This window comes from Phyllopteryx taeniolatus, chromosome 6, assembly GCF_024500385.1.
Source record: "Phyllopteryx taeniolatus isolate TA_2022b chromosome 6, UOR_Ptae_1.2, whole genome shotgun sequence".
Taxonomy (NCBI): domain Eukaryota; kingdom Metazoa; phylum Chordata; class Actinopteri; order Syngnathiformes; family Syngnathidae; genus Phyllopteryx; species Phyllopteryx taeniolatus.
This window is the reverse complement of record NC_084507.1, coordinates 25598545-25616043: the sequence shown is the minus strand read 5'-3', so window position 1 is coordinate 25616043 and position 17499 is coordinate 25598545. Positions and strand designations below refer to the sequence as shown.

The following is a 17499-nucleotide window of genomic DNA, read 5'->3' as shown; positions in this document are numbered from 1 at the left end:
GTTTGAGATGAAATTAAGTGATTTTGTTTATTTTTACTTTACTTTTCACGATACTGCTTTTATTTTCAATACACAAATGTTTAAATCAGCAACCCTATGAACTTTTTGCACATAATTTATAAATGGCAACATCCAAAATTAATTTGGCACTTTTTTGTCAAATTTGCTCAGGCAATATTGCTCAAATAAACCACAGATGCACACAGCAAAGCATCGAAACTGTGAATTTGAATACCAAAAATGTCAAATCAGCAAACCTATAAACGTCTCGCACGTTAGAAATTGTAAAAAGTAACAACCAAAGATGAATTCTGATGTGTGGAACCCCCTATGATATGTGCTTAAAGAAGAATAATCAAATTAAAATCTCTTAGCCCATTTTATGTGACATTATTTGCCAATTATCCTGAATTAATTTCCCATGGGCAGGTGCTACCTTTTTTGTAGCAGCGTAAGATCCACATGTGACGCTTCCTCCTTCTCCCGGCAGGAACGGCAAGAAGGAGTCTGACCTGGATGCGGCCCTGGCCCGCCTCCGGGATCTGGAGGCTCTGCTTAACTCCAAAGACGCCACCCTCAGTACGGCGCTGGGGGAGAAGCGCACCCTCGAGGTCGAGGTCAAGGATCTCAAGGCTCAGGTGGCCAAGGTAAAAATCACACAAGGACAGACAAGGGCTCGATCACGTTGACCTTGTTGTGCTCGCTGAGGGTTGGCGGCTCAATTTGAATAAAGAATAAGCTGCGCAATTGCACCACCTTCTGGCACCTGTCATAAACATGCTTTTCCCAGTTCTGGGATTTTTCACCCTATTGGGAATAATGGAAATAGAAAAATCGGTCATAAAACCTATAAATAGAATAATGGGTGGGTAGATAGATGAATAGATATATTCATTTGGGTTTTATTCCATTTATCTCATTACATAACTGGTTTAGTTGACTTATTGTTAAAAAAAATGCACTAGCAAAATGAACAATTGTACAGGTTAGAATTATTATTCTATCTATTATTATTCGATCTTCTTCTCATGAGACTTTTGACTGATCTTTTGCAACCGACAGAATATTTTTTGCTGTTACAATATAAGGACTGAACTAGGACTGCAATTAACAATTATTTTAATTGATTAATCTGTCGATTATTTTTGTGGGCGATTGATGCATCGGTTGTGGGGGGATGGGGGGAATCGTTAATTTCCATCCCTCTATGAAAGAAAAACCAGGACATTATTTCAAATTGACAGTGCAGAAACTGCACAAACCAATTATGATTCAATTACTGGTTTGGTCCGTAATGTCAGGAAAAAAAGGCAAAAAAATGTTGTTTTTCAAAGTAAAAGATGTCTGTAAATCCCTTATTTTGATGAAGCACAACGAGAATCAGTCTGGTTTATTATAATAATCTTATTATTATTTTCTGCTTTACTATTATAATTGCAAAATATTTACTGTTGAGAGGCTGCAATTACAAGGATTTGGGCAATTTTAAGTTAAACAAGGTCTCTAAATGATTAATCTATTATCAAAAATTGTTATCGAGTAAGTTGATAATTGATTAGTTGTCGATTAATTGAATAATCGTTTCACCGCTACACTGAGCCTACCAAAAGAAAGAATAGACCCTCTTCTTTCACCAGAAAAAAAAAGTTTGGTTCTAGCGTTTCCCACCTCTAAATCTTCCTCCTCTTCTCCTTCCGTCCAGTTGGACGGTGCCCTGGCAGACGCCCGTCGTCAGCTTCAAGATGAGATGCTTCGTCGTGTGGACGCTGAGAATCGTCTGCAGACGGTAAAGGAGGAGCTGGAGTTCCAGAAGAACATCTACAACGAGGTAGCGGTTTTTGGCCAATCGGGGACACCTTGTCGTTTGCCCCGTGTGTGACCAATCCGCGTGTCGCAGGAAATCCGCGAGTCCAAGCGTCGCCACGAGTCTCGCATGGTGGAGATCGACAGCGGGCGGCAGCTGGATTTTGAGAGCAAACTGACAGAGGCGCTGGCCGAGTTGAGGGCTCAGCACGAGGAGCAGGTTGGACTGTACAAAGCAGAGCTGGAGAAGACGTACAACTCCAAGGTAAACTGAACTGTGGCGCCACCCGCTGTCCGAGCAGGGACATTTGACACCAGATGTTTACATACACTTTTTTTAGGCAGTTTTTCATTACTTTTTTCAAAGTCTGAAGTTTAAATGCAGTAGGATTACTACACCTTAAAACAATTTGGACGAACACAGCGGCGGTCGCTAACCATCGGGGACTGTCATCCATCCTTTGCCAGCTGGAGAACGCCCGGCAGTCGGCCGACAGGAACAGCCACTTGGTGGGCGCCGCGCACGAAGAGCTGCAGCAAACGCGCATTCGAGTGGAGGGCATGACGGCTCAGCTCAGCCAGCTGCAGAAGCAGGTGCATACACACGCGCACGCACGCACACATCAGCTAGGAGGTGGAGCCTATAAAGTCAATAGAATATTAAATATTGGTAATGTTTTTTGTGTTCTTCGGCACCTTAGTGAGCTGAGTTAGGTTTTTGAGATCTGCACAATAAATATTCTCAAAATAGCATTTGCTTTGTTTTTATTATCATTATTATTTTTAATCTGTCTTTGCCACGGTACTATTTAACTCAGTCAGACAAAAATCCCTTTGTTTTACACTTACGTTTATATCATGATATATAACATTATCGTGATATGAATTTTAGACCACACCAGTTCACCCTACTTGGAAGTTGATAGTAACTGCCATCTTGCACAATAGAAACAAATACTACAACTAGATATATACAGACACATACTGTATAGATAAATGTAACCAGAAAGTTCCCTGGTCCCTGTCCAGCTGTCCCTGAGCGAGGCCAAGGTGCGGGAGCTGGAGGAGACGCTGAGCCGGGAGCGCGACGTGATGCGGCACCGGCTGGAGGAGAAGGAGCGCGACATGGCCGAAATGCGACTACGCCTGCAGCAGCAGCTGGACGAGTACCAGGAGCTCCTGGACATCAAACTCACCCTCGACATGGAGATCAGCGCCTACAGGAAGCTGCTGGAGGGCGAGGAGGAGAGGTGAGAGAGAAAAGTCCTCCAAATTGAGCCTGAAAAGAAAACCATGATTGTGAGTAGGGCTTTCACTATTGAATCATTTTAGAATCGATGATCCAATCGACTATTCCATCGTTTAATAGCCCCCCCTCCCCCCAAAAAAAACGTGATTAGCGTGCTAGCGGTTACTGTTTTAGTTTAAAAAAAAATGCTAACTCCCATTCAGCTGACTCATACATCATGATATATATATATATATAGATAGATAGATAGATAGATAGATAGATATATCCATCCATCCATTCTCTACCGCTTATCCGGGTCGGGTCGCGGGGGCAGTAGCTTCAGCAGGGACGCCCAGACTACCCTCTCCCCAGCCACTTCATCCAGCTCTTCCGGGGGGATCCCGAGGCGTTCCCAGGCCAGCCGAAGGATGTAGTCTCTCCAGCGCGTCCTGGGTCGTCCCCGGGGTCTCCTCCCGGTGGGACATGCCCGGAACACCTCACCAGGGAGGCATCCGAATCAGATGCCCCAGCCACCTCATCTGGCTCCTCTCAATGCGGAGGAGTAGCGGCTCTACTCTGAGATCCTCCCGGATGACCGAGCTTCTCACCCTATCTCTAAGGGAGAGCCCGGACACCCTGCGGAGGAAACTCATTTCGGCCGCTTGTATCCGGGATCTTGTTCTTTCGGTCACGACCCACAGCTCATGACCATAGGTGAGGGTAGGAACGAAGATCGACCGGTAAATTGAGAGCTTCGCCTTTCGGCTTAGCTCTTTCTTTACCACAACGGACCGATACAAAGTCCGCATCACTGCAGACGCTGCACCGATCCGCCTGTCGATCTCCCGTTCCATTCTTCCCTCACTCGTGAACAAGACCCCAAGATACTTGAATTCCTCCACTTGGGGAAGGATCTCATCCCCGACCTGGAGATGGCATGCCACCCTTTCCCGACTGAGGACCATGGTCTCAGATTTGGAGGTGCTGATTCTCATCCCAGCCGCTTCACACTCGGCTGCGAACTGCTCCAATGAGAGTTGGAGGTCACGGCTTGATGAAGCCAACAGAACCACATCATCTGCAAAAAGCAGAGATGCAATACTGAGGCCACCAAACCGGACCCCCTCTACGCCTCGGCTGCGCCTAGAAATTCTGTCCATAAAAGTTATGAACAGAATCGCCGACAAAGGGCAGCCTTGGCGGAGTCCAACCCTCACCGGGAACGAGTCCGACTTACTGCCGGATATGCGGACCAAACTCTGACTCCGGTCGTACAGGGACCGAACAGCCCGTATCAGGGGGTTCGGTACCCGATACTCCCGAAGCACTCTCCACAGGACTCCCTGAGGGACACGGTCGAACGCCTTCTCCAAGTCCACAAAACACATGTAGACTGGTTGGGCGAACTCCCATGCACCCTCGAGGACCCTGCCGAGGGTGTAGAGCTGGTCCACTGTTCCACGACCAGGACGAAAACCACACTGCTCCTCCTGAATCTGAGATTCGACTTCCCGACGGACCCTCCTCTCCAGCACCCCTGAATAGACCTTACCAGGGAGGCTGAGCAGTGTGATCCCCCTGTAGTTGGAACACACCCTCCGGTCCCCCTTCTTAAAAAGGGGGACCACCACCCCAGTCTGCCAATCCAGAGGCACTGTCCCCGATGTCCACGCGATGTTGCAGAGGCGTGTCAACCAGAACAGCCCCACAACATCCAGAGCCTTTAGGAACTCCGGGCGAATCTCATCCACCCCCGGGGCCCTGCCACCGAGGAGCTTTTTAACTACCTCGGTGACCTCAAACCCAGAGATAGGAGAGCCCGCCTCAGAGAACCCACACTCTGCTTCCCCATGGGAAGGCGTGTCGGTGGAATTGAGGAGGTTTTCGAAGTATTCTCCCCACCGACTCACAACGTCCCGAGTCGAGGTCAGCAGCGCCCCATCCCCACTATACACAGTGTTGGTGGTGCACTGCTTTCCTCTCCTGAGACGTCGGATGGTGGACCAGAATTTCCTCGAAGCCGTCCGGAAGTCTTTCTCCATGGCCTCACCGAACTCCTCCCATGCCCGGGTTTTTGCTTCAGCGACCACCAGAGCTGCATTCCGCTTGGCCAGCCGGTACCCATCAGCTGCCTCAGGAGTCCCACAGGCCAAAAAGGCCCGATAGGACTCCTTCTTCAGCTTGACGGCATCCCTCACCGTTGGTGTCCACCAACGGGTTCGGGGATTGCCGCCACGACAGGCACCGACCACCTTACGGCCACAGCTCCGGTCGGCCACCTCAGCAATGGAGGCGCGGAACATGATCCACTCGGACTCGATGTCCCCCGCCTCCCCCGGAACATGAGCAAAGTTCTGTCGGAGGTGGGAGTTGAAACTCCTTCTGACAGGGGATTCTGCCAGACGTTCCCAGCAGACCCTCACAATACGTTTGGGCCTGCCACGTCGGACCGGCATCTTCCCCCACCATCGGAGCCAACTCACCACCAGGTGGTCATCAGTTGACAGCTCCGCCCCTCTCTTCACCCGAGTGTCCAAGACATGCGGCCGCAAGTCCGATGACACGACCACAAAGTCGATCATCGAACTGCGACCTAGGGTGTCCTGGTGCCAAGTGCACGTGTGGACACCCTTATGCTTGAACATGGTGTTCGTTATGGACAATCCGTGACGAGCACAGAAGTCCAATAACAGAACACCGCTTGGGTTCTGATCGGGGGGGCCGTTCCTCCCAATCGCGCCCTTCCAGGTCTCACTGTCATTGCCCACGTGAGCATTGAAGTCCCCCAACAGAACAATGGAGTCCCCAGCGGGAGCGATCTCCAGCACCCCCTCCAAGGACTCCAAAAAGGGTGGGTATTCTGAACTGCTGTTTGGTGCATAGGCACAAACAACAGTCAGGACCCGTCCCCCCACCCGAAGGCGGAGGGAGGCTACCCTCTCGTCCACCGGGGTGAACCCCAACGTACAGGCGCCGAGCCGGGGGGCAATAAGTATACCCACACCTGCTCGGCGCCTCTCACCATGGGCAACTCCAGAGTGGAAGAGAGTCCAACCCCTCTCGAGAGGACTGGTACCAGAGCCCCAGGTGTGTGTGGAGGCGAGTCCGACTATATCGAGTCGGAACTTCTCGACCTCACACACCAGCTCGGGCTCCTTCCCTGCCAGAGAGGTGACATTCCACGTCCCTAGAGCCAGCTTCTGTAGCCGGGGATCGGATCGCCAAGGTCCCCGCCTTCGGCCACCGCCCAGCTCACACTGCACCCGACCCCTATGGCCCCTCCCACAGGTGGTGAGCCCATGGGAAGGGGGACCCACGTTACCCTTTCGGGCTGTGCCCGGCCGGGCCCCATGGGTGCAGGCCCGGCCACCAGGCGCTCTCCTTCGAGCCCCACCACCTGGCCTGGCTCCAGTGGGGGGCCCCGGTGGCCCGCGTCCGGGCAAGGGAAAACGAAGTCCATTGTTTGTCGTCATCATTAGGGGTCTTTGAGCCGTGCTTTGTCTGGTCCCTCACCTAGGACCTGTTTGTCATGGGTGACCCTGCCAGGGGCATAAAGCCCCAGACAACTTAGCTCCTAGGATCACTGGGACACACAAACCCCTCCACCACGACAAGGTGACGGCTCAAGGAGGGGATATCTATATATATCTATACATCTATATATAGATATATATATCTATCCATCTATATATATATCTATCTATATATATAGATATATATATCTATATATATATATATATATATCTATATATATATATATATATATCTATATATATATAGATATATATTTATATATATATATATATATATATATATATCTATATATAGATATAGATATCTATATATATATCTATATATATATCTTACAGTGTCTTAAAAATCACTTAAAGATGCTCTATTTTTTTTTTTTTGCAATCTTTTTAACTGGGCCAACACTGTCTCCGTCTGCAACAAATGTCCATAAGGTAAACATGGACAGTGGCCAAACATGGTTCCTGGCATCACAAATACGAATTCATTAACATGTTTTACTGCCTTGAGGCAGAAGTTTTTGCGTCGACCAATATCTGTGGTTGAGTTAGCGGAATATATTTTAAGTGAGTTCACTCTTACTCAGAGAGTTGATTGACTCATTTCCATTGGTCACTTCATTCCCGACTCCGCCCCTCCCGCAGGTTGCAGCTGACCCCCAGCCCCCCGCCCAGCCGGGTGGTGGTGACGCGAACCTCGGGCTCGTCCCACAGCCGCCTGCTTCACGCCACCCCGGCCGCCGCCTCCAGCAGCCGCACGTCGTCCGGCGCCGCCAAGAAGCGCCGGCTCAACGACGACGACAGCGACACCTCCAGCGTGATGGCGGCCGGCGGCACCGTCACCAAGACGCGCATCATCCAGCACGCCGCCGCCAGCGGGCGCGTCACCGTGGACGAGGTGGACCAGGATGGGAAGTATGTGAAGCTTAGCAACAAGAGCGACGAGGTGAGTGTTCGGGATGGTTTTGGACATACGTGACTCTCCAAAAAATTGGGTGAAAATTTTAAGATGAACCAAAAGGCATCAAATCCTGTTTATCACAGAGGATATGTTCCATATAGTGCAACAGATGAATGTCTCACTGATAAATCACCATCATACGGCTGAATTTTGGCTTTGACTTGCAACCTCAAACTTTAGATGCTAATAATGGATGGTGGCATTGAATTCAACTCTGGAATAAGCAGCGCTTTGGTAAATAGCGAACAATTTAAAGAAAAAAAAAAAAAAAAAGGCAGCTTCAAACTGTTAAATGCCAATCCAAGTTAGTTTACTGTCAAACTAATACACGTTGCGTATTTAAAACAACTGCCTAAATAAAGACCCAGCTAGCTTAGTGCTCGTGTACAAAGGAAAACGCCAATGACGTGCTAACGATTAGCATCTATGTGGCTGTTTTAGAACTGAACACAATACTCACAGGCATATAGTCTTTACCCTCTTTGAAAAAATATCATCTTTGCAGCTTATTGAGTCGCTGAGAATAGTGACAATGTGAATACAGTCTCTTTTTCGTGTATCTCTATGTCTGTATTATACTGCCTCCCAGTGGCCAAAGCGGGCACGCCAGCTAGATCGCTTAAAAATCTTCACTTTAGTGCATTTTAGGTTGATTGTGAAATGTCACAATTCCTTTTTGAAAGCAGTGTATGCTCACGTTGTGATGGTCCTCCCCCACAGGACCAATTACTAACCAGCTGGCAGTTGAAGAGACAAGTGGGGGGCGGCACCCCCATCGTCTACAAGTTCCCCCACAAGTTCACCCTGAAGGCCGGAGCCACCGTCACCGTAAGACAAACAATAGAAAACTTTTTTTTTTCCCCAACATGCACCTTTATTGGTATTGTAACAAAACAACATAAGGCAGAGAAAATAAAGAGAAAATGCTTTCAGTTTAAACTAGATTGTAAATGAAAACATTAAGTTTAGTAGCTTTAAAAGAATACAGGATATGGTTTTAAGATGGAATATTATAAGAATGAAGTGGTAATTTATGAGGAGTAAAATATGTAATAGCAGAATAAAGCAGTAATTTTTTAGGGTGGGGGTGGGTGGGAATAAGAATAAGCACTAAGAATAAATCACAAATTTACACAAATAAATTTGTGTAAATCGTAAACACTTTCAGGAAAGATTTTAATTTGGATGATTTATTTGCTATTTTTTTTAAATGGAAAAATAAAACTGTACAGCTAAATTGCTCTTTTTTTTTCCAATTAGTTGGTTACAAAATAAGTTCTTATTGCTCAATGTGTAATGGTTGTTTTTGCTGAAAAATAAAACCTAGCATTTATTGCTTTTTCTGCTAAAAAAAAAATCTAATTTTCGTTGTTTTTCTAAATGTAAATATTGCTACATTTTAATTTGTTGCTAAAAAATCTTTTTGTTTTTACTAAACTGCTGCTCAATATTTTTTTTGTAGTTTTTGCTAAAAATAAAATCTTTATAGCTAGTTTTTTTTCAAAATAGTCTTTTACTAAATCTGTTTGCTTTTTTTTTTTTGCTGCTAAAATTTTTTTTGCTAATTTTTGTCTTCACAAATATTTAGCTAAAAAAATTAAACTGCTTAATTTTATTTGTAAAACAACTCAAATCTTTGCATTTTTTTTGACGTACTATTTTATTTGCACATTTTTTTTTTGCTTTTTTAAAAATTTATTTGTGTAAAGCATGAATCCTTTTTGCAAATTCTTTTGTTGCTTTTCTCAAAAGGTCTATCAACTTTTTTTCTGAAATGTAATAAAAATATGTAAAAAATAAAAAAATTAAAAAATTCAGCATGCTTTATTTTTAAAAGGTAATTATCATGTAGTTGTGTGTGTGTGTGTGTGTGTGTGTGTGTGTGTGTGTATATATAGATATAGATGTGTATATATAAATTTTTTTTTTTTTTTACTATTATTCCTAAGTGTGACCTTTTTAACTTTTGCGCAGATCTGGGCCGCATCGGGCGGCGGTAGCCACGCCCCCCCATCAGATCTGGTGTGGAAGAGTCAGGACTCGTGGGGCACCGGCGACATCCTGCAGACCGTCCTCATCAGCGCTGCTGGAGAGGTGCTTCATTTGCTCAAGCTCAACTTTGCACTCCAGCTCCAATGCAAAAAGATCACATTTATAATGTCCAAACATTGTCATTTTTTTAAACGTCATTCCTAAAATACTTGTTTTTTTTTTTCGTTTTGTTTTTTTGGGGGGTCAGACAACTCATATTTTTTTCAATTCTCTTTCTCAGCACAAACATTTTTTCTGGTAGAATTTTTATTTATTTTTTTTTCCCCTACCCTGCATTCTTTTTTTTCCTCATATTACAACTTAAATACTTTAAAAATGTTTATTTTCACAGAAAAAAATGCATATTAGATTGTTGACATTTTTATATTAAAAATGTGACATCTTTCACATGCAAATGTGGATGTTTTTGGATTAACTTAAATCCTCAATTTTATTTTTCCCCCAAAAGTATTTCTCAATTATTGAAATTAATTGCCCTCAAATTTTGATTTGTCTTTAAAGCGGTATTAATCTTGTAAAATGTAATTTTTCTATAAAAAATGTGAAATGTTTCACGTACAAATTCTATTATTCTCAGTCTATTTTTCCCCAGAAAAGATTTCTCTTGAATTTACATTTCTTTTGATTTCATAGCTTAATTTCCCTTAAGTTTTGATTTGTGTTTTGACATCCAATTTTTTTTTCTCTTGACATTACAACTTAAATCCTGTAAATTTAAGATATTTTCCACAACATTTTTCTTAATTTTTTCAACTTAATTCCCCACAAATTTAGATTTTTCTTTGGGATAAAAGAGATTTTTCTTGTCAATTTTGACGTTTTTCTTACGTTGCGTTTTGTCCAATTTCCAATATTTTTCTCGTAATATTACAACCTAAATCAAATGAATTAAATTTTTTTCCCCCCCAGTAAAAAAATCCCTTACATTTTTGTTGACTGTATAACTTAATTCCCCTCTAATTTTTATTTTTCTTTGAAAAATGTTACTTTTTTCACATATACATTCTATCTTTTTTTTTTTTTTTTTTTTAAACAAATTTTAGTTACTTAATTCCTCTTTCTACATTTTTTTATTAAAAGAAAATAATGAAAAACAGGACAAAGTATCTGTTTTTCTCCTTTGAAAATTCTGAACGTTTTCCCCCATAGCTACTTATATATAAATTCTTGCAAAATTATTTTTTCTTGTCGTTTTGGACCATCTCTCAATGTTCTCTCAAATATGTACATTATTTTAGCACTTTCAGATTATTCCGACCATACAACAAGGAAAATAAACAAGACAAAAACTTTAAATTAAACAAAATAATCTCCTCCAGGAAATGGCCAGCAGGAAAGTAACCCGCACTCTCTTCCTGGAGGATGAAGATGACATGGTAACGTCCTCCTCCTGCTCGTCGTCGTCATCATCATCATTTATTATCATCATCATGGTGTTCTCTGCTGCCCCCTGCAGGGAGCTCACAGCACCAGCGGCGAGAACGAGTACAACCTGCGCAGCCGCACCGTCATCTGTGACTCGTGCGGCCAAACGTCAGATCGCGGCCACGGCAGCCACGGCAGCGGCGGTCTGTCCGAAGGCATCGTGGGACATTCCTTTTTCATGGCTGACAGTCAGCCCAGACAGGTAACCTGTTTACATGGTTATTGTGAAATACTGTATATAGATTTAAAAAAAAATTAATAATAATTTCTGGCTAATATTGCAATTTATTCAGCAAATTTCTGAGCTTTTCTCCTAAAATTCCTCCTTTGTTTTTTTTCCCTCGTAAATATTTATTCTCTGAATATTTTGGCATTTCAGTAAGTGGTATACATTATTGTAACTTTTCATTTTGACATGTTTCTTATAACAATTTTTCTTTGTAATTTTTTTCTGGAAAAAAATGCTATTTTTAAATGTATTAAAATTGTGACTTGTTCTAATCTGATAATTTAAAAATTGCAATTTTTACAAATAGTTATAGATATTTTATATTTATATATATATTCTCATTTTTTAAAACATATTCCTCTCAAAGGTTCATATTTTTTAATCAGAATTTTTTTTTTTTATTATTTACTATTTGAATCTAGAAAACAAAGAAATATTTTGTAATCCAGAAAACAAGATCAAAATCATTTTTATCCAGAAAAAAATATTGTACTTTTAAATATTTTTTTAAATCAGTTTTTTTTTTTTTTTTTTTTTTTTTTTTTTTTAACAGTACAACACATTAGAATTTACTTCCTGAAAATTTTCTGAACAATTTTGACACGTCTCAGAAAATGTTCACTTTGTTTCTCTAAATATTTCAACATTTAGTTGTAATTTGACAAGAAAAAATAACTTTTTGCTTTTTTATTTAAAAAAAAAATAAAAAAGGGGCAAACTTGGCATTTTCCCCAATTTCATTTACTCCTCTGAAGTCCAAATATTTTTCTTCTAACATTTGAATTTACCATGTTGTAGTAACCCTGCTGTTTGTTCTTCGTCCTTCAGAGTCGCGTCCATCCTGAGAACTGCGTTGTCATGTAAAAGCAGACTTGGCCCCGCCTCCTGTTGCACACTTCTTAGTGTCACTGCTGGGATGTTTTTTTTTTTTTTTTTTCCCCTTTATTACCACATAATAGTTTTCTCTTTTTTTATATCCACTATGGACTTCTCTGCTGCTTGGAAGTTGCCTGAAGGTCACAGAAGCGTTCCTGTGTGTAATCTACTTCCTGTATGTTACTGCATGTGTGCTAATGGTTGCGTGCGCGCGCACGTGCTCAATTTAGGCAAGTGCATTGTCTGTGGCTCACCTTTAATGCTGTCAAAAGTCAACACGCACAGATTGTGAACGTCCATAGACATGCACACATGCGCATTATTGATATTGTTAGCCTAATAGCATAATTCCCAGTCATTTTTAACTTTGTTGCAATATTTAATAAAATATACTTGCTTAAAAAAAAAAAAAATAATTTTCTTGTTTTCTGATTATGTTCAAATATGAAATGGGCAACATTCTGGATTTATCAAGTATACCATCAGAAAACCACTCTATTAGCTAATGACAGACATGCATAAATACACAAATATATATTACACAAAATGAAGCCAATGTGGCTTGTTTTGTGATGCTTTTGACTCATAATCCAGAAAAAAACTTTTCCTTTTATATATTTTTTAATTGCACCTGATATAAAGGTTTTGTGATCTCAGAATGTTTTTATTTTAAAAAAAGTTTTTTACGACATTTTTTCCTGAATATTTTTAAAAGCAATTAAAAAAAAAAAAAACATTTTTACTCACGCCAAAGATGCTTGGTGATGGAGACTTTTACGGGTGTCCTCATATGTGCCTGGTGCCACATGTTAGCATAATCATAATACTTTTGGCGTGCCTTTCTGATTTTTCGCTGACTTGTTTTTTTCCTGCAACTTGTCTTGATGGAACATTTTGTACTGTACTGTATTCAAGCAGCTTGTTAGCCAAAGAAAGCATAGCCAAGCGCTTATTGGAAAATACTTGATGGCTGTAATTTTGTAGTTTCAATGAGTTTTTTTGTTTCTTTGTTTTTGGTGCTATTATGCTCCCCTAAAGTGCCTTCCAGTCATATCTATATTGGACGTTTTGAAATCGGCCAAATGAAATGCTTGCTGTTTGAGAGATCGTGTCTGTCTTGATCAAAGCCATATTAGTCTATGTTGGATTATATTTGTGCTTCTTTTCCAAATAAAATTAAAAAAAGAACGTGCTTCCTTGTGTTCATGAATAAGCCGTGCAACTTTTTTGACATTTACCACCAAAACATCGTTACACCTTGAACTATGTGACTATGTAAAAGAAAATATTTTTTTGGGGGGGGACATAAATTGTTCTCATAACTTCCTTCTGAGAAAAATTTGAGCGTTCTGCTTCTTTGGGTAATATTTTCTACATTTCTCAAACTTTTTTTCAAATTGTGAGGAAAAAATTACTTCTAAAATATGGGAATTTTCTTGCAATAACTTTTCAATGAAAATGTTCTCAAATTACTATTTTTATGAAATTTCTTAACGGAACTCTTGTAATATTACTCCTTGTAAAATTAAAGTAGAAAAAAATCTCATTTCTCAATTATTTTTTCTGATAATCAACCGTACGATAAGTGTCTGAAAATGTTGCCATTTTTCTCGTAAATTACAAATTCAAGTGTGCAATTGTAATTTTGAATATCATGAAAAGCACTAGATAAGGGTAATGCATATTTATTACTTTATTTTTGTAGAGTGTAAAATTACATACTTCTTGTACATAACGTGACATTATTACAATCACGAGAATACACCGCACACCTATGATGGCTTATTTACAAATGTACAAAAAGAAAAAAATGGTTACATCCTGAAATACACGATCACATGTACATCTAAAGAAAAAAAGAACATCTTTGGCAGAAGAAAAACTATCGTACTTCCTGCAGGGTGTAAGTGGCATCTGTAAAGCTGACCAAGAGAAAGTGTTGTGTTCAGAAAAAAAAGAGCAATCATAAATTTTTTTTTTTTTTTTTAAACCTACCATGACAACTTCGCACTGCGGAGCATAGAGGGTATCTGTAAAGCTGACAATCAAAGACAAAGTGCTGCTTTTACTCTGCAGTTGAATAAGTGAGCACTTCCGACTGGCCCGTTCATGAGGAAAACCACTTTTTTTTTTTCATGACTTCATTCTTGTTTTTTTTCTATTTTTCTTGTAATATTTTGACTTTATTCTCACATTATCCTCACTTTTATTGTAATTGTTCAGTCTTGTTTGAATTATTATTTTTTGTCCAATTTGGGGAAAAACACTTGTGTTTCAAAGTGAGCCAATTTTGAAGGTTTTTGTACTAAAGTGCATCATAGTAAAGCAAATTATTGTAGGAAACCAGACAATGTTTGTAAAAACAAAAAAGCAGTAAGTAAAGATGTTAAGAAGGTTCAAACATTCCTGATGTCCTCCTGTAAATTTTTTTTTTTGATCCCCACCCCCCAAAACCCCTCCGCTTGCGCGGCCTCAAGCCTGAAGTGGCATCTCTTTCCCAGTCGTTCAAAATCAGCGTGATCCACTGGGGGGGGGGCGACAGAGTCCCGAGGGTGCATTGGGAGCATCATCTGCGTTTGCATCCGCGCCGGGTCAGTGCGTCGTTCCCTCGGGCGAGGGTGGGCGGCGGAGGGGCGGCAAGTCGTAGTGGCCCGGGATGTGGCTGTTCACCGGGAGGTCGTAGTGGCCTTGGGGGTCCTCCTGTGGGGCGTGGCCAACAGAATGCTGACGCTCTGCAGGGGCAAAAACATGGATAACAATCAGGTATGTCAGCAACCAACTTCCAGAAATTGAGCAAGTTGGGCGTCAAACTATCATGTCATCAGCCTGTAGTTATGCTAGTTGTCGCTGCATACACAGTTAATCCACATAAAGTGCATAAAGCGGATTACAAGAAGTGACCTGGGGAAAACATTCACTTTTATTGGATAAATATAATAATAATAATAATAAATATAATATAGACTATTAATATACAAAATATGTAATTACAAAACTATAATAATAAATAGATAAAAATAGAACAGAATAGAATACTGTTAGTATTTTTTTCTTTTATTTCTAGATTTAAAAAACTGTGATTGGCTGACTACCAGTTCAAGGTGTACAAGACTCTCACCCAAAGTCAGATGAGATCGGTGCCAGGACACGTGTGACCCTAGTGAGGATAAGTGCTACGGAAAATGGATGGACGGATTTAAAAAAATAATAATTCAAAATCTAAAATTACATTTTACATTGAGTAATGTATTTTTATTTTCAATTCTTTACTATCATTTTAACTTTAAAAATTAAAGAAAAAACATGTACAGAGTGGTTTAATAAATAATTATTTCAAAATAAAAAACATACTTTGTTTATTTTAATGTTAAAATATTTTATTTGTCTATTTGTCTTCAATTTTGATTGTTAATTAATTTGATACATATTTATTTATTAAATTTTCATTAATTCAGAAATTACATTTCCTATTTGGTACTAGGATTATTACATTGTAGCATTGTTTTTAAACTTCTAAATAAATAACTTTTCACCTTGAGAAATAAAAAATAAACATTTTCCAATTAGTACTCACATTATTAAAAATTACCCTTACTTAAAAAAAAACATTTCCCTTCAAAATATATATTTTCAATTTGGTAGTTTAATTTCTAACTACTACATAGAAATTTTTCACTTTATTTGAAGAATAATACATGTCAAAAATTGCTGGTTGAATGTATTTAGTCTGGCCATAACATTCGGTACAACTTTACAATACATTAAATTGTCATTTGGAGTTTATTCGAACCACAAACAAGAAAAACAATAATAAAAATATATATATATTAGAGTGAACTTCATAGCTGTCTGACAGCCCCTGTTCAAATGCTAGGTTTTTGTGATATATTATCTGCCACCGTTCAAAGTGCCTTTGATCAATCCCCAGTACATTTCAGATGTTCTAGTAGGCTTTTCCTGACATTGTTTGCTTTGGAGTGAAGCCTGAAGGTTTTGTGCTCACACTGACTGAACGACTTCCCTTCATATTCTTTTATATTAACAAAAGCTGGCATTTGAACAAGGGTGTGTAGACTTTTTCTCTCTGCTGTACATATTGTTGTGTCTGTCGCTCACGTCGACGTAACGAGGCGGCGCTGAAGGGCGGGGGCGGCGGGGGTCCATTCTGGGTGTAGGCTCGTTCCCGGGGGACGGCAGCCTTCATCTCCATGTAACTGCTCTCCGGGGGGCAGAAGGGGGGTCCGGGCAGGTCCTTGATGGTGGCGTAAGGGTTCTCGCTGTTCAGGGAGCTGCTGCTCGCCATCCCCGCCGCGTCCTTCAATTCTGGATTTATCAAGTATACCATCAGAAAACCACTCGTGAAAAAACATCCAAGATCATCAAAAATCATCTATTTATTTTTTGGGTTAATCCAAAATACACCAAAGAAAAACATTATTGATGTTTCCATATAAAAATAAAAAAAAATATCTAATTTTAGTTTTTGTTGTCGTAAAAAAAATAGAAACTAATAGATTTGTAATTTTAATTTATTCTTTAGACTTAAAAAAGTAACCACCATTTTAATTGTGTTTGTTGTTTTGCAGATTAGAAAAAAACACTTCTATTTAAAAGTTAAAAATGTTTTTATATATATATATATATATATATATATATATATATATATTTAAAAATCACAATATTTGGTTTTCTGGATTAAATCAAAATCATATCTGAATTGTAAAATACAATTTTAAACCACATTTTTATTGTTTTACAGATTATAAAAAACAACTTCTATTCAAAAAAAAATTAAAAATTTGTAAAAGATGTAGTTGTTTCCCCAGATTAACATAGTATTTTATTGTTTCCTGAATACAAATGCATTCATATAGTTTCAAAACTTTCTTGTTAATTTCTGGATTTAAAAATAATGCTATGTTTTCTGGATAAAATTTGAAGACCACATTTATTGTTGTTGTTTTTTAAATTTAAAAATATCTATTTCGTTGGTGTTTTTCATATTTAAAAAAAAAACCAAAATGTGTCATTCTTCTCACAAAACAAATTAAAAACCAGGTGTTTTTGTTATTTTCAGGATTTTTCCTTTACTAAATCCAGATTTTTGGTGTTTTCCAAGTTTAAAAAAAAAATCTAATTTATTTTGAATGTTTTTTTTCTGGACTCCACAAAAACCTTTTGATGTTTTCTGGAATTAATAATATAATAGATTTTTTTGGCTGTCTTCTTGTTGATTTAAAAAAAAACTACCATCAATATTTGTTCCTTTCAAGATAAAAAAATATATTCCCAAAAATATATTTTTCATCATTGTTTTCTCAATAAAAATAAATCAAACACTATATTCTTTTTTTCTTTCTTATTCTTCTTATGTGCAGCACTTTATTCCAGA

At 39.7% G+C, this 17499-nt stretch overlaps 2 protein-coding genes across 3 annotated transcripts in view; one reads left to right on the top strand and one right to left on the bottom strand.

Annotated features, from left to right (window-relative positions):
• The window catches only part of lmna (lamin A), a 32926-nt gene extending 19627 nt beyond the window's left edge, over nucleotides 1-13299 (top strand). For both annotated transcript variants that reach the window (XM_061775494.1, XM_061775493.1), the window contains exons 3-13: nucleotides 491-647; nucleotides 1703-1828; nucleotides 1898-2068; nucleotides 2272-2397; nucleotides 2833-3053; nucleotides 7210-7510; nucleotides 8246-8353; nucleotides 9500-9619; nucleotides 10897-10953; nucleotides 11034-11204; nucleotides 12060-13299. In XM_061775494.1, the coding sequence (XP_061631478.1) occupies nucleotides 491-647; nucleotides 1703-1828; nucleotides 1898-2068; nucleotides 2272-2397; nucleotides 2833-3053; nucleotides 7210-7510; nucleotides 8246-8353; nucleotides 9500-9619; nucleotides 10897-10953; nucleotides 11034-11204; nucleotides 12060-12095 (1594 nt within the window). In that variant the 3' untranslated portion in view covers nucleotides 12096-13299. The remainder of the gene's footprint in view (nucleotides 1-490; nucleotides 648-1702; nucleotides 1829-1897; nucleotides 2069-2271; nucleotides 2398-2832; nucleotides 3054-7209; nucleotides 7511-8245; nucleotides 8354-9499; nucleotides 9620-10896; nucleotides 10954-11033; nucleotides 11205-12059) is intronic.
• A 483-nt stretch (nucleotides 13300-13782) lies between these two features.
• The window catches only part of pear1 (platelet endothelial aggregation receptor 1), a 52736-nt gene continuing 49019 nt past the window's right edge, over nucleotides 13783-17499 (bottom strand). Inside the window, exons 22-23 of the mRNA XM_061775492.1 lie at nucleotides 16224-16430; nucleotides 13783-14839 (exon numbers count right to left, since the gene is read on the bottom strand). Coding sequence (XP_061631476.1) covers nucleotides 14700-14839; nucleotides 16224-16430 — 347 coding nt within the window. The 3' untranslated portion in view covers nucleotides 13783-14699. The remainder of the gene's footprint in view (nucleotides 14840-16223; nucleotides 16431-17499) is intronic.